General features: G+C 42.8%; 1 protein-coding gene across 1 annotated transcript; it reads right to left on the bottom strand.

Annotated features, from left to right (window-relative positions):
* Positions 1-115: 115 nt before the first annotated feature.
* Positions 116-9,104, bottom strand: LOC130931275 (P2X purinoceptor 7-like). Its single transcript, XM_057859925.1, has 3 exons — positions 8,893-9,104; positions 616-852; positions 116-340 (listed from the first exon to the last, which is right to left on the bottom strand). Exons 1-3 carry the CDS (start codon positions 9,102-9,104, stop codon positions 178-180), a joined length of 612 nt encoding a protein of 203 aa, XP_057715908.1. The 3' UTR covers positions 116-177.
* Positions 9,105-14,305: the final 5,201 nt, after the last annotated feature.

Here is a 14,305-nt window from a genome sequence, read left to right as displayed (position 1 = left end):
AGAGACGCCATGTGTAAGTTTATTGACATATTTATTCATAATTTCTCCATTATTCCTGTACAACATAAATATGCCAGTAAAAGAGGCATGAATTATTATTTGAATTACAGGTTGTTCTTCACATTGTAATTTCTAATATACATGTAGTTTTTCTTGTACAATTTACAAAATGTGATTTCACAAAACTGGCAACCTAAAGCCTGTGTACACTCCCTCTGCATTTGGGAAGGTGTTTCTTATTTTGCTCACACAGCATGAAGGTAACGTCACTCTGTTATTACGTCCAACGATTCCCCAACACCATCTGACCAGCTGCCGATAAGCTGTGTGTCTGTATATCCTGAAAAAGAGTGGCATATCTGTGATTGTATGAATGCAATGGTTTTTTTTATGCAATATTAAATACATCAATGCAGATCTACATATCAATGCAAAACAATGGTTCTTTATTCAGTGATTATGTCAAATCGGTTTGTTTTGCTTTTTCAACTTTGACATAGGATATCAGCAAATGAACTGCCCAAGTGTCTCAAAATGATAGTTCATGATCAATCCGATCGTTCATAAATCAAGCTATAAAGCATGCAAATACTATTTTTTTGTATGTTCACCTACTCATTTTGTGCAAGTTCCAGTGTTTCCTCGTCCTGTTGTCTGTACTGCAGGTACGCCACCTCAAGTACCCACGGGTTCAGACAGTTAGCAGTAAATCCAGGGTGCTCCGTCATGCAGGACAATGCTGAATCTGTCTGGTCCCGATACTCCTCCATCTTTGTGAGGATCTGAGGTCTCTCCATGCAGCAGCGACTCTCGATCTGAGTGTCCATGGCCACACAGTTGGAACATGTGCACCTGTAAATTGATAAATTGACTAAATTCTGATGTAATCATAAAAATCTTAGATATTCCAGTACATTTTCGGCCTGATACACTTTGATGATGCTGTAATTGTAAACATACATAAATGTATAAGACAAATTATGAAAAATACAGGTATTAACACAGATACTAATAAAACAAGAAAATAAGTTATTTGCCAGGCTCTGAGAATATAGTTGTTTTTTTTAACCAAAGTAGTGAATAAATTAATGCATTTAAATATTTACCATCACACTGGTGAATTAGAATCATAAAGTCCATAGACTAAAATAGAAATGAATGTTTTCTATTCATACGACATTTTCAGTGATTAGCCAAGCTGCCTAATAATTATAACTTTCCAGGCACCGACAACCAATTATGAGTAATACGTGAAATATAGCACTGTACAATAACAAATTTGATGGGAAATTGTAGACTGCCTACACCTAACCCTAACCCTATCATGTGTAAGCCTTATCACTAGAGGTGTTCAAAATTTCCGATTCTTAGATTATTCGCGATTCGGCCGTGGAAGATTCAAGAACGATTCACAAACATCCAAATTCCGATTATTGAAATATGCGAAGTAAAGCGGAAGTACACAACACTCAGCGCGCCGCGCGGTCTTCGGGACGGAACGGAGCGAGAGTAACTAAACATCATGCTTCCCATTACCCGGCCCCTCGGGTAATGCCAATGCTCAACTCACGGCTCTAGCTCAACTCATGCAACGAGATAAAAAAACACAACAACATACCTGACTGCTGCCGAAAAGCTGCTACATTTACATCCATATAGTGTTACGGTCGATATCATTTATATAGGATTAGATGCATATATAGATTTGGTCGTGTTAGCAGCACATCTACAAAAAGCTAGATGGGGGAGTTATAAACGGCCGCCATCTTAAAGCAGTACACTTCCCTGAAAGGCTGTTGTAGCGAACCTTCCAAGCAAACCTAATTAACTTTTTATCTAAAATACTCCTAAATCGGTAAAATATTGACTTGAATATCTTTAAAATAGTTTTAAAACTTTCACATGTCGAAAGTAGACAAAAGGGAAATTATGGAATAACGGGAGCAATTTTAACAAATTTAACGGTTGATTCACAACATTAAATTAATTGAATGTAGTTTAAAGCTGCTGATACAGAATGGGGACTGGAGTTTTTTATTTAATGTTATTTTTGTATATTTGTTTACTGCTATATGTTAACTTGATACTGAAATAGTAGTGTGGTTTAGCCTGAGAGTATTTTTGAACAATTTTGGAACTAATGTACAAAACATTAAAAAACAAAAAAAAAAGAGAGAAAAAAAAAAGGAGGGGAGTGCATCAATAATCGTTTTATAATCGAATCGGAGCCTCTGAATCGTAATCGAATCGTTAGGTGCCCAGAGATTCCCAGCTCTACTTATCACAATATACTGATGTTAGTGATCATAGAAAAGCTGTCAGCTGTGTAGTCCTATGTTAATTGGCCTGTGTTTTACCATGTAATGTACTTATTATCGATCGTAAAATATATAGAACAAATCCTTTAATCCCATTCATATTTGTGTCTGTTGGTGTGACGGCCCCTGGCCGTTTAACAGTTAATTTCTGAGATTTTTCCAGTCAGCTGATCGTCGCCTCCACCAGCTGGCTGCTTCCCCTCCCACTGTGGCGGAAGCTGATCGACGCAGGACGGACCAACGACGTCGCCGCAGCTGATTGGCCAAGAAAAAGGCGCCAAGCTTCATAAACCTGCCGCTGTCAACATTCTATGAGGTCGCAATTTGGCAGTATTCTGTCGCGTTCCTCCTCGCTAGCTGTTTGCTCGCCATTCACGCTCGTTTGCATTTTGATCGCTAGTTTGATACACTCCCGCTTTTTCGGTGAGGTCTTTTGTGTTTATTCGTTATTGGATCGTTTTTGTTCACCACTGTAAATAAGAGCACTGAAGCAAGTAAGGGTAAGTCGCCATTTCTGTTCAACCCGTTTTCTCCTGTTTTGTATAGAGTAGGAAGTTAGGTTAGAAGCTGTCTTTTCTTTGTTCCTTTTACATGATCAGGGCTTAGTTAGCGGGTGGGGTTTAAGTGTAGTTGCTTTTGTTTGTTGTTTTGGCCTGGGCTTACCCTGAAGTCACGCTTCCTCGGCATTTTGTACATATTCATTGCGAGTTTGATTATTGTGTAAATAAATTTGTGTCCACTTGTCCATTTGTGTGGATTGTTTTATGTTACGCCTTTCGCGAGCCATCTTTGGCACGTAACATAAAATTGGGGGCTCGTCCGGGAGTCGGACCCGGGACCTCTCGCAGTGATTGTACCCGTGCTCTTTTGGCCGTGGTGTTTTGTGTTCTTTTCGTTTGGGTCATTTTTGGATCCCTCGTATTGTGCGTTACCCGTGCTCTTTTGGCCGTGGTGTTTTGTGTTCGCTTTTTGTTTATTTTTTGACCTCGCAGTGTGCGATGCCCGTGCTCGTTTGGCCGTGGTATTTTTAAATTTTTTTTGTTCGCTTCTTCCCGGTTGTGTAAGTCAGCTTCCACAGTATTATGTCCGCCACCTTCGACATGGACGAGTTTGCGCGTTTTCCGTCCATCGAGAAATTAGATCGCTGCAGTAAAGCCGACCTACTGTTGGTAGCAAGCTTATTTGACGTTCCTGTACCATTAAACGCGCGTAAGAAAGAAATAAAGGCCTGTTTGTCGGAGCGTCTAGTGCACATGGGTGTGGCTACGCCTGTCGAGGGGGACGTGGGCGCGGCTGCTGCCAGCTCACGATCCCAAGCGGGCGCGGATGACTCCGCCGCGGACCCGCCGCCAGCCGCCGATCCGGCGGCGTTACTCCAGGCAGGGGTGGACGGGGGAGACTTACAGCTGGCCCTTCGACTTCGTGAGGTGGAGCTCCAGATGAAAACTCGGGAGGTGGAGCTCATGCATCTGCGCATCAGGGCCTTGGAGCTGGAGCGGACCCCATCCACATCCACCCCCTTAGCCCCGCATGCACCCATGATGCAGCCGAACCCAGTTGACGCAAGTAAGTTCATTGCTTTGGTTCTGACGTTTCGCGAGAGTGAGGTCGACTCGTATTTTAACGCCTTTGAGCGCATCGCCTCAGCTCTCGCTTGGCCGTAAAATTGGTGGAGCATTTTGCTCCAATGTAAATTAGTAGGGAAGGCGCAGGAGGTGTGTTCGTGTCTCTCCATGGACGAAAGCATGGACTATGACATTGTGAGAGCTGCGATATTAAAGGCATATGAGCTTGTCCCTGAAGCATACCGCCAGAAATTTCGGGAGTGTAAAAAGACGCCTACTCAAACGTTTGTAGAATTCGCTCGTGAGAAGGCTGTACTGTTAGATCGTTGGTGTATGGCGAGCAAAGTTTGCACATTTGAGCAGCTGCGCGAACTATTCCTCCTGGAGGAATTTAAATCGTGTCTGTCCGAAAATTTAGTCATGTATTTAAATGAACAATAGGTGGACTCCGTGTCGAAGGCTGCCGTTATGGCAGATGAGTTCGTGTTGACTCATAGGGGCGTGCGGTCTGCTGATCGCCACGATAGAGTTTCGGTTAACTCCGCGTTAAAAAGACAAAAAGTGCCGCCTAGTGGTTTGCCGCGGCCTAGTTCAGTGTCTCCTTTTAACGGGGAGTGTTTTTACTGCCACCTAAAAGGCCATAGAATTGCTGACTGCCCTGTCCTGCAAAGGAAGGAACAACGTCGGACTCCTAGTCCGCCCAAATCCGTCGGTTGTGTCAAACCATCTTCTGCACCGCACAATCTAGCAGCAAAGGGGGTTAAAATTAGTGAAATTGAGCAGTCTTACAGGCCATTCACTTTTGAAGGCCAGGCATCTTTGTCAGCTGATGACAGCAATCCAGTGACTATCACAATTCTGCGTGATACTGGTGCAAGCCAGTCCTTCGTATTAGAGTCCATTTTGCCTTTTTCGGATTCGTCATTTTGTGGAAGAGACACATTAGTATGGGGTGTTAAAATGGTCCCGTTTCGGGCACCATTGCATAAAATATACTTGAATTGTCCGCTGGTTGTTGGCCCAGTAAAGGTCGCTGTGCGTGGGCAGCTACCTATTGCCGGTATTCACCTAATATTGGGAAACGATCTGGCGGGCGAAAAAGTTTTTCCAACACTAGAAGTGAGCGACGACCCTATATGTGAGTCGGTGCTGTCCATTTCTGAGGACATGCAAAAATTATTTCCGTCATGTGTAGTGACCAGAGCACAAGCACGTAAAATGGCTGACGCTGAGTCATTAGAGGACACCTTCCTATGTGTGGAGGGGACTCAGACAGTGCCCAAGAGATCTACAAAGACAGTAGAAAGTGTTAAGCTGCCACCTGCTGGAGCTGAGTTAAAATTCGAAGTGGACCGTGAGACTTTAATTAGGGCTCAGCAAGGTGACCCAAGCCTAAACTCGTATTTGAAAGCTGCTGCCTTGCCACAGTCTGACGGTTCACCCGCATACAAATTGGTAAATAATGTTTTAATTCGTAGCTGGTTCCCACCTTCGGTAGGCGACTTGGGGTGGAACTCTGTACAGCAAGTGGTCGTACCGCAGCAATTTCGTACCCAGGTCCTTCGCCTCGCTCACGACACAGTCTCTGGTCATTTGGGGATTCGTAAAATGTATGACCGGATACTGCGTTATTTTTTTTGGCCTGGGTTGAAATCTAGTATTATTAAGTTTTGCCGCTCGTGTCATGTGTGCCAACTTAGTGGGAGGCCCAACCAAGTTTTTCCTCCTGCTCCCTTGCAGCCCATTCCCATCATGGGGGAGCCGTTTGAAACCCTCATCATTGACTGTGTAGGTCCCCTTCCTAAAACAAAGGCGGGCCACCAATACTTGCTAACATTAATGTGCGCGGCCACTCGGTTTCCCGAAGCTATTCCTTTGCGCACCTTGAAGGCAAAAGCAGTGACTAAGGGGCTCATAGGATTCTTTTCCATTTTTGGGTTGCCAAAATATATTCAGTCTGACCAAGGGACAAATTTTAAGTCCAAATTATTTGCTCAAGTGCTGGCTTCATTAGCCATTAGGCATAAAACTTCTAGCGCCTATCACCCCCAGTCTCAGGGGGCTGTGGAACGTTTTCATCAAACTTTAAAAAGTATGATGAGGAAATATTGTCTAGAGACCGGTAGGGACTGGGATGAAGGTTTGCCCTTCCTCTTATTAGCGGCCCGCGAAAGCGTTCATGAATCTACTGGTTTTAGCCCTGCTGAGTTAGTGTTTGGCCACACTGTTCGTGGTCCACTTCGTGCGTTGAAAGAACAGTTCCTTTCGGGGACTAAAAGTCCCTCCACTAGTGTCCTCGAATATATTAGTCGTTTTAGAGAAAAATTGCATCAGGCCTGGGGAGCAGGACGGGATGCGCTGGCTGCTTCCCAGAAAAAGATGAAACGATATTATGATAAACGATCGCGAGAAAGATTTTTTCGGGCCGGTGATAAAGTTTTAGCATTTCTTCCTCTTACAACCTCTGCTCTCCAGGCTAAGTTCAGTGGACCCTACGTGGTAGAACAGAGGCTGAGTGACACCGACTACGTGCTACGTACTCCAGATCGGCGGCGCAAAACACGGGTTTGTCATATAAACATGCTAAAAGCTTATCATTGCCATGAACAAGACCATGATGGGCCTACTAGTGTCTGTACGGTGGCACAGGTAACTCCTGTGCCTTATGCTCTTGAGAATGACGGCCTACAGGAAATTGGACCACCATGTTCCCGTTTGAACAATTCTGAGTACTTAGCCGACTTACAGGGACAACTTCCACATTTAAGTGCTTCTGCCCAACAAGACGTTATGCACTTGATCACTAAATTCCTATGTCTGTTTTCAGATACCCCTTCGCGAACCTCTGTGATAGCCCATGACGTCGATGTAGATGGCCACGCGCCGATTAAGCAGCATGCGTACAGGGTGAACCCCACAAAACGTGCTCTCTTCCAGAAAGAGGTACAATATCTTTTAGAAAATGGTTTAGCTGTCCCTAGTTCTAGTGCATGGAGCTCCCCATGCCTCTTAGTTCCGAAACCCGATGATACCAAACGTTTTTGCACAGATTTTAGGAAAGTAAACAGCGTTACAAAAGCAGATTCGTACCCCTTGCCTCGTATGGAGGATTGTGTTGACAGGGTTGGTGCAGCGACATTTGTCACAAAATTAGACTTGTTAAAAGGTTACTGGCAAGTTCCATTGACTCCTAGAGCCTACGAAATCTCTGCTTTTGTCACGCCTGACGCGTTTTTACAGTATACAGTCATGCCCTTTGGCCTTCGAAACGCCCCTGCCACCTTCCAGCGGCTGATGCACCTCGTGTTGGGGGGCATGGATAACTGCCAGGTGTACCTTGATGATGTGGTGGTCTACACGGACACTTGGTCTGCACACCTTCAGGTGCTCGAGAAAGTTTTTGACCGTTTAAAGGGGGCTAATCTTACTTTAAATCTTGCTAAGTGTGAATTCGGGAAGGCCACAGTTACCTATTTGGGAAAGCAGGTGGGACAGGGCCAGGTTCGTCCTATTGAGGAAAAGGTTCAGGCCATTCTAAAATATCCGACGCCAACTACCCGGCGGGAGTTGCGACGTTTTTTGGGGATGGCAGGATATTATCGTGGGTTTTGCCGTAATTTCGCCGATGTGGTGGCCCCCCTCACTAGTTTGACTAGCACTAAAGTGCCGTTCATTTGGTCACCCGCCTGCCAACATGCGTTTTCTTCTTGTAAGGCTCTCCTTTGCAGCACCCCTGTGTTGGCCGCTCCAAACTTTTCTCATCCGTTTAAACTCTAAGTCGACGCAAGCGATAGTGGAGCAGGTGCGGTATTGCTGCAGGACGACACAGAAGGTATTGAGCATCCCATTTGCTATTTTTCGAAAAAGTTCAGTGCCTACCAGGTTAATTATAGCACTATTGAGAAGGAGGCCCTATCATTGTTATTGGCGCTTCAACATTTTGAGGTTTACTTAGGTTCGAGCCCGCTACCGATCGCGGTGTATACTGACCACAACCCCTTGGTGTTCCTCCGACAAATGCGGAACAACAACCAACGGCTAATGCGGTGGTCCGTTTTGGTCCAGGACTTCAACCTGGACATTCGTCACAAAAAAGGTACTGACAATGTGATCGCTGATGCACTTTCCCGGGCTTACGCCCCTGTATCATAGGACCCTTATGCCCAGGTATTACGCACAGGTATTTTGTCCAGGGTATAGGTTTGTTTTTAAGGTGGGGGGTGTGACGGCCCCTGGCCGTTTAACAGTTAATTTCTGAGATTTTTCCAGTCAGCTGATCGTCGCCTCCACCAGCTGGCTGCTTCCCCTCCCACTGTGACGGAAGCTGATCGACGCAGGACGGACCGTCGCCGCAGCTGATTGGCCAAGAAAAAGGCGCCAAGCTTCATAAACTTGCCGCTGTCAACATTCTATGAGGTCGCAATTTGGCAGTATTCTGTCGCGTTCCTCCTCGCTAGCTGTTTGCTCGCCATTCACGCTCGTTTGCATTTTGATCGCTAGTTTGATACACTCCCGCTTTTTCGGTGAGGTCTTTTGTGTTTATTCGTTATTGGATCGTTTTTGTTCACCACTGTAAATAAGAGCACTGAAGCAAATAAGGGTAAGTCGCCATTTCTGTTCAACCCGTTTTCTCCTGTTTTGTATAGAGTAGGAAGTTAGGTTAGAAGCTGTCTTTTCTTTGTTCCTTTTACATGATCAGGGCTTAGTTAGCGGGTGGGGTTTAAGTGTAGTTGTTTTTGTTTGTTGTTTTGGCCTGGGCTTACCCTGAAGTCACGCTTCCTCGGCATTTTGTACATATTCATTGCGAGTTTGATTATTGTGTAAATAAATTTGTGTCCACTTGTCCATTTGTGTGGATTGTTTTATGTTACGCCTTTCGCGAGCCATCTTTGGCACGTAACAGTTGGCAAAGCGAAAACCTATGATAGCACAATAAATGATAATCATTCTATATATTACTTTAATTTGCGGTCATGTATCAGCTTCACAAAAAGAAAGGCAACACAAACCATTCGGTGTTTCCCACACGATCTGCTGCCGATGTTTCATCAGTGTTACTGCTCTCCTCAATGACCGCTTCAGTACGCTGCGTTGGCGTTCGTTTGGGCTCAAATTGGTAACCTAAAACATCATTTATAGCTTTGTAACTCTCCTCATCACCATTAGATGAACATTCTACGTCAGATTCGTCGCTGGAACTAGAAACGAAATTGTCTGCCATCATCGCTGCCATTCACTATAAAAGTAATGACCCTTAACCTTGTTGAAGAAACTGTCACTGTCAATTCTGAACGCTGCCCCCTAGTGTCCGGTGGCACTCTTGTCACTTGACGTGACGTCACGCACACAATCGGCCAGATCTCGGGCGCCGGTCGTTTTAGCTTGACAATCGAGCCAAATTTCTCTCATTTTCTTGTGTGTAATTACACGAAGTGGCATGATATGAATACAAAAGGTATGCGTTTATGGATAAATGATGGAATATTAAAATTTTCCCAGGGCACTACATCCCCTTTAAATAGTTCAACTTTACTATTTAGTTATCAGGCAGTTAATCGCGGTAAACCACTCCATTGCAAATTGAAGAAGCAGATTAGCTGCCGTCTATTAGCTACAGTAACTGTATACAATGACAGTTAAATGCAATTTGAGTGAGAGGCTCTCATTCAAGAGCTTTGTCAAATATTGTGTTAATATGATATGTGGTATTTGAACTGTATCAGTAATGATGATATTTATTGCTATTCGTTTATATGACCAGAATGCCAAAGTGAATAGAATCAATCTGTATGAATTAATTGCCTATCTTTGGGATATAACCTCTAACCATTTTGTATGTGTGCTCATCATAATTTCCAACTTTTTTAAAAGCATTTTGTTACTGCAGTCCCTGTAATCTGTAAAAAGATGTCTTTTTTTCCCCTTTCTTTAATTTCTATTTCTATTGTATTTCCTGCTCAAAGCAAGGATAAATCAACAAGAGGAATAACAGAGATTAGCTAGGCAACCCACCTAGGAAACATAAACAACCTTTAGCAGCAAAGTAAAAGAAGAGGTGAAGGAGAGATGGAAGTTGATGAGCATGAGCAGAGGTGAATTGTGTGAATTGACTATCAACAAGGGATGTCTAAATTTTGATTTTAAATACTGATGGCAAAAAAACCACACAAAAAAAACACTTTTTTTTTTACAGAAGCTTGTATTTCAGTTTGATTATATATAGACAAGTTTCCTGAGCGAAATATGGGCGGCGCTATCTTGGACAATGTCTGCCTCGAACTTCCGGTTCAGAAAAAAACATCATGAATTACAGTTGAAGTAAGCAGTGTTTTGACAAAGTTAAAAGTGCAATATTAAAGCAGAGGAACTCACAGAATCTCCATAAATGGATTCAGCATGACGTCGATGAGACGTTGATGAGATTGTATGATTGTTCTTATCACTTTGTTGATCATTCGTGGACAATATTATAACAACCTGTCAGCCTGTGTTGACATGAGGTATAGATTGATACGCCGGCCACTTGAGTGACCAAGAGATGAAATTAAACATTATATTACATTTGCCAAATGCAGAAGGGCTGAGACGCATTTTGTTGTTACAAGGAAATACTATAAGGTATGTACATAACATATAAACAAAAATAGTATGTCATTATTTTTTATTACAGCCATTGAACGCAAATAAACATTTGAACAACATGATTCCATTTTTTGTTTTGTTTAAAACGATTGGTGCATGAGCAAAACAGGTTAATAAATCACAATTTATAAAATGATTAGAAAACTATTAACGAAGGTTAAGCATACGAGGAATGTGTTATCAGACAGCAGAGCTTAAGGGAGCCAAACTTTCACCCGACATTACGAGACCCTCGGCGGCATTCAGAAGGGCTTTCTCCCGCTGTCCTCGGTAATTCCAGCTCCAATATCGTATCATAAAGTTGCTGCACTTAAAAAGTTAATAGTTGGATCATGGGATCGAGCCCTGACGATCTGCTTCGAGGCGAGCTAGCGCCTCCAGGAGTCGAGCCGTCCATCATCAAAGTAGAACACACGTCAGAATATCACGATATATGTCCATCAACGTATAGGTCAAGTTGTCTTCCCTTGCCTAACAGCATTTTTCATCTGTAAACAAACGTACAAAAACTTGTAACACTTGGATTTATGCGATGTCATCAACACGTACTGACTAGCAACAGCAGCGGCAGTAGTCGTAGTAAAAATTATTAAACTTCATAATCAGGACTGTCAAATTTAACGCAACGGGCGGTTATAAATTTTTTAAATTAATCACGTTAAAATATTTAACGCATGCGCGGAATGACCCGCTCGTGCATTGCCTCAAACAGATTACAATGAGGACGTTGAGAGCTAAGAGGCAGAGAAAGGTGTCTTGTTTTGTGCTTTTTCTTAACAAAAGTATACCACAAGCGACATGCTGGCACTTTGTTTCTTTATTAGCACATTCAGCTTCTATATTTCACATGAGTGGATGGGTGTTCTTTAGTATGAATGAGTGTGAATGCAACTATATGAAAATAGACACTGATGCATGGCTGTCCGTGTGCTTGTGGGCATGCTTATCTATTTTATGTTTGTATACTTTCCCTATAGTTCTAAATGTTGAAAAATTGTACTTAAATTGGTATGGATGACTTGGATAACAATGATGGAGATATTCAACACTGCTATAATGATAATGTTAATATTACTTGCAAACAGTACAACCCTGAACAACTGAAATACCTTAATGATAGCAATAACTTTTCTGTAATTCATTTTAATATCAGAAGCCTTACCAAACACCATGATCAATTAATCTCTCTATTGTCCATTACTGGGTGTAGCTTTGATTTGATTGCTTGCAGTGAAACCTGGCTAGGTGATAGGTCATACATTGACGGTCTTCACCTGCAGGGCTATAAAGTATATTTCAAGAACAGACTTGGTAGAAGAGGTGGAGGTGTGTGTCTATATGTAAACTCCAGACTCCATGCCAATGTGTGCGAAGATTTAGTTTTAGAAGATGATCAATCTGACTCACTTTTTGTTAGTATAAATACTGGTAAAAATTGTAATCGTATTGTTGGAGTGCTTTATAGACCACCTGATTCGAACCCCACCATTTTTAATACCAAACTAGAGGAAACTCTTTATACACTAAACAAGAAAAACACAAAATGCATCCTCCTTGGGGATTTCAATATAGATATCTCCAAGGATGATGCTATCAAAAAAGAATTTATTAATACTGTATATTCTTCCTCATTCTTCCTGACCATAAATACATTCACTAGAGTATCTTATTCATCCAAGTCTACTATTGATAATATTATCACTAATATTCGGAACTTAAAGTTACAGTCTGGAACAGTTCTTACTGACATATCTGACCACTTTCCTATTGTTTTGTTTTTAAACCTTGCATGTAAACCTGCACCCGTCCGCTCCAAGTTTTGAATGCGAAAACTTTGCAGCAACTCTGTGAAAGTTTGGAGGCTAAATCATGGGCAGTTGTTTACAATGCTTGTGATCCCGACACTGCATATGACTACTTGATCCATGAATTAAGTGATTCCATTCACAACTCCATTCCTGAGAAGACAGTCACATATAGTAATAATAGTTGTAACCCTTGGCTTACCAAAGGGATACTAAACTCCATAAAACATAAAAATAAACTTTATAAGTCTTATTTGAAAAATCCTACTGACGATAACAGAAATAAATATCATAGATACAGAAATAAACTCACGCATATTTTAAGAAAAAGCAAATGCAGCTACTATACAGAACATATTAGTGCAGCCCAAGGTGACTCTAAAAAAACTTGGGCAGTTTTAAATAAAGTCATAAACAGAGGCCATAAGTCACCAGTGCTACCGGATTCTTTAGGACTCGGAGCTCGGAGAGTGCAAACGTAGAACGTGGACGAGCGTAGACGGCGCGCGGCCGTTGGCCGAAACGTAGACCGCGGTCCGCCTCCTCCTCGTGTCCTAGAAAATCCCGCGTCGCCGTTGGCCGAAACGTGGACCGCGGCCCGCCTCCTTTTTTCGGCCGCGGCCAATCGGCTCTCCTCGCCTACGACCGCGGACGCCCGTGATTGGCTCCGCGAACGCAGACCGCGGCGGCCCGCCTCCTCCTTACGACGCGCCTGCGGTTGGCCCAAAAGACGCAATCGGCGAAAAGACCCACGCGCTCAATCGACAAGCCGAAAAGGTAAATATTGTGTATGAAATTCGCCAAAAACGATGCAAACCGAGTGTTGTTTTTCAATTACCGATTCGAGCTAACGCTAGCTAGGCTAGCTGGTGTGTGGATAAGCCGTGTTGTGCGCGTTGCGCCGCGCTAATAATAATTAGCCGACGCATGTAAAGTTAACGTTCAATGACTCCGTGTGCTATACGTCTTGTATTACTTGTAACTAGTCACAAATTTAACCGATAACTCATTCATTTCACTTCTGTTCAATGCATTTTTTGTTGTGACGTGATCCTCCCTAGTATGATGCCCACACTGTAATTGCTCCCTATTTGGATTACAAAAAAACACTAAACAAAACAGAAATACTGTACTACATAGACGTCATCATTTTGTAAGTGGGCCAATTTTGCATTTTCCCCAATAACTTCGTTTTTATTTGGAATTTGGGAATTATATGAACTCAAGACACCCCTCTCAACATTTTAGCATCTCTGAACATCAAGTCATTTTTCTTTTTCTAATTGCCAGCTAGGAATGGAGGCATCCTCTTCACAACCGACAAAAACGCAATTTTATTATTACCATCATCTAGAATTTTTCCTCCGTGTCATGTCCTGCTTTTGTGTTGACACTTGCCTTTGTGTTTCTCAGTGTACATCAGAAGCGATGACCGGCCACCACGCTTTGCTGCCTAAACTGCGCTTGAGAAGTACATGTACAAACAAGGTATTGTTCTGGATGCCTTTTAAACAAAAAAAAAAAACATCTCCTTCATTTAAAAAATGAATTGAACTATATTATTACTTCTTGTCTGATGTGTTGTTTTTTTTTTTTTTTTTTTTACACCTAACAGGTAGGAAAAACTGCCTTGCCGTCACCGCAGCTCCAACAGGCCAGCAGATCCCCGGCCAGCTCACGGTGACCTTTGGGAAATACAAAGGCAAGACCTTCATGTGGCTTACGGAGGAAGATGTCGGCTATGTCAAGTAGTGAGTATATATAAGAAATTGATAATAGGCAGTGGATTGTGTGTCTTTGTTACCCAAAATAAAAAATGTCGGTTTAAAACAACTACTGCATGCTCTCTTAAAAAGTCTCCTCGATGGCCACGTGAAGGAGAGGCGACGACAGAAGGGAAGGTGCGACACCAAAACTGGGGAGTGGAGGCTGAAGGAGCAGCTTCTACGCTACGTGGATATGTTCCCTCCGGTGT

The sequence above is a fragment of the Corythoichthys intestinalis genome, chromosome 15, assembly GCF_030265065.1.
Source record: "Corythoichthys intestinalis isolate RoL2023-P3 chromosome 15, ASM3026506v1, whole genome shotgun sequence".
Lineage (NCBI taxonomy): Eukaryota > Metazoa > Chordata > Actinopteri > Syngnathiformes > Syngnathidae > Corythoichthys > Corythoichthys intestinalis.
The sequence above is the reverse complement of the archived record's forward strand: the minus strand, read 5'-3'. Positions and strand labels throughout refer to the sequence as shown.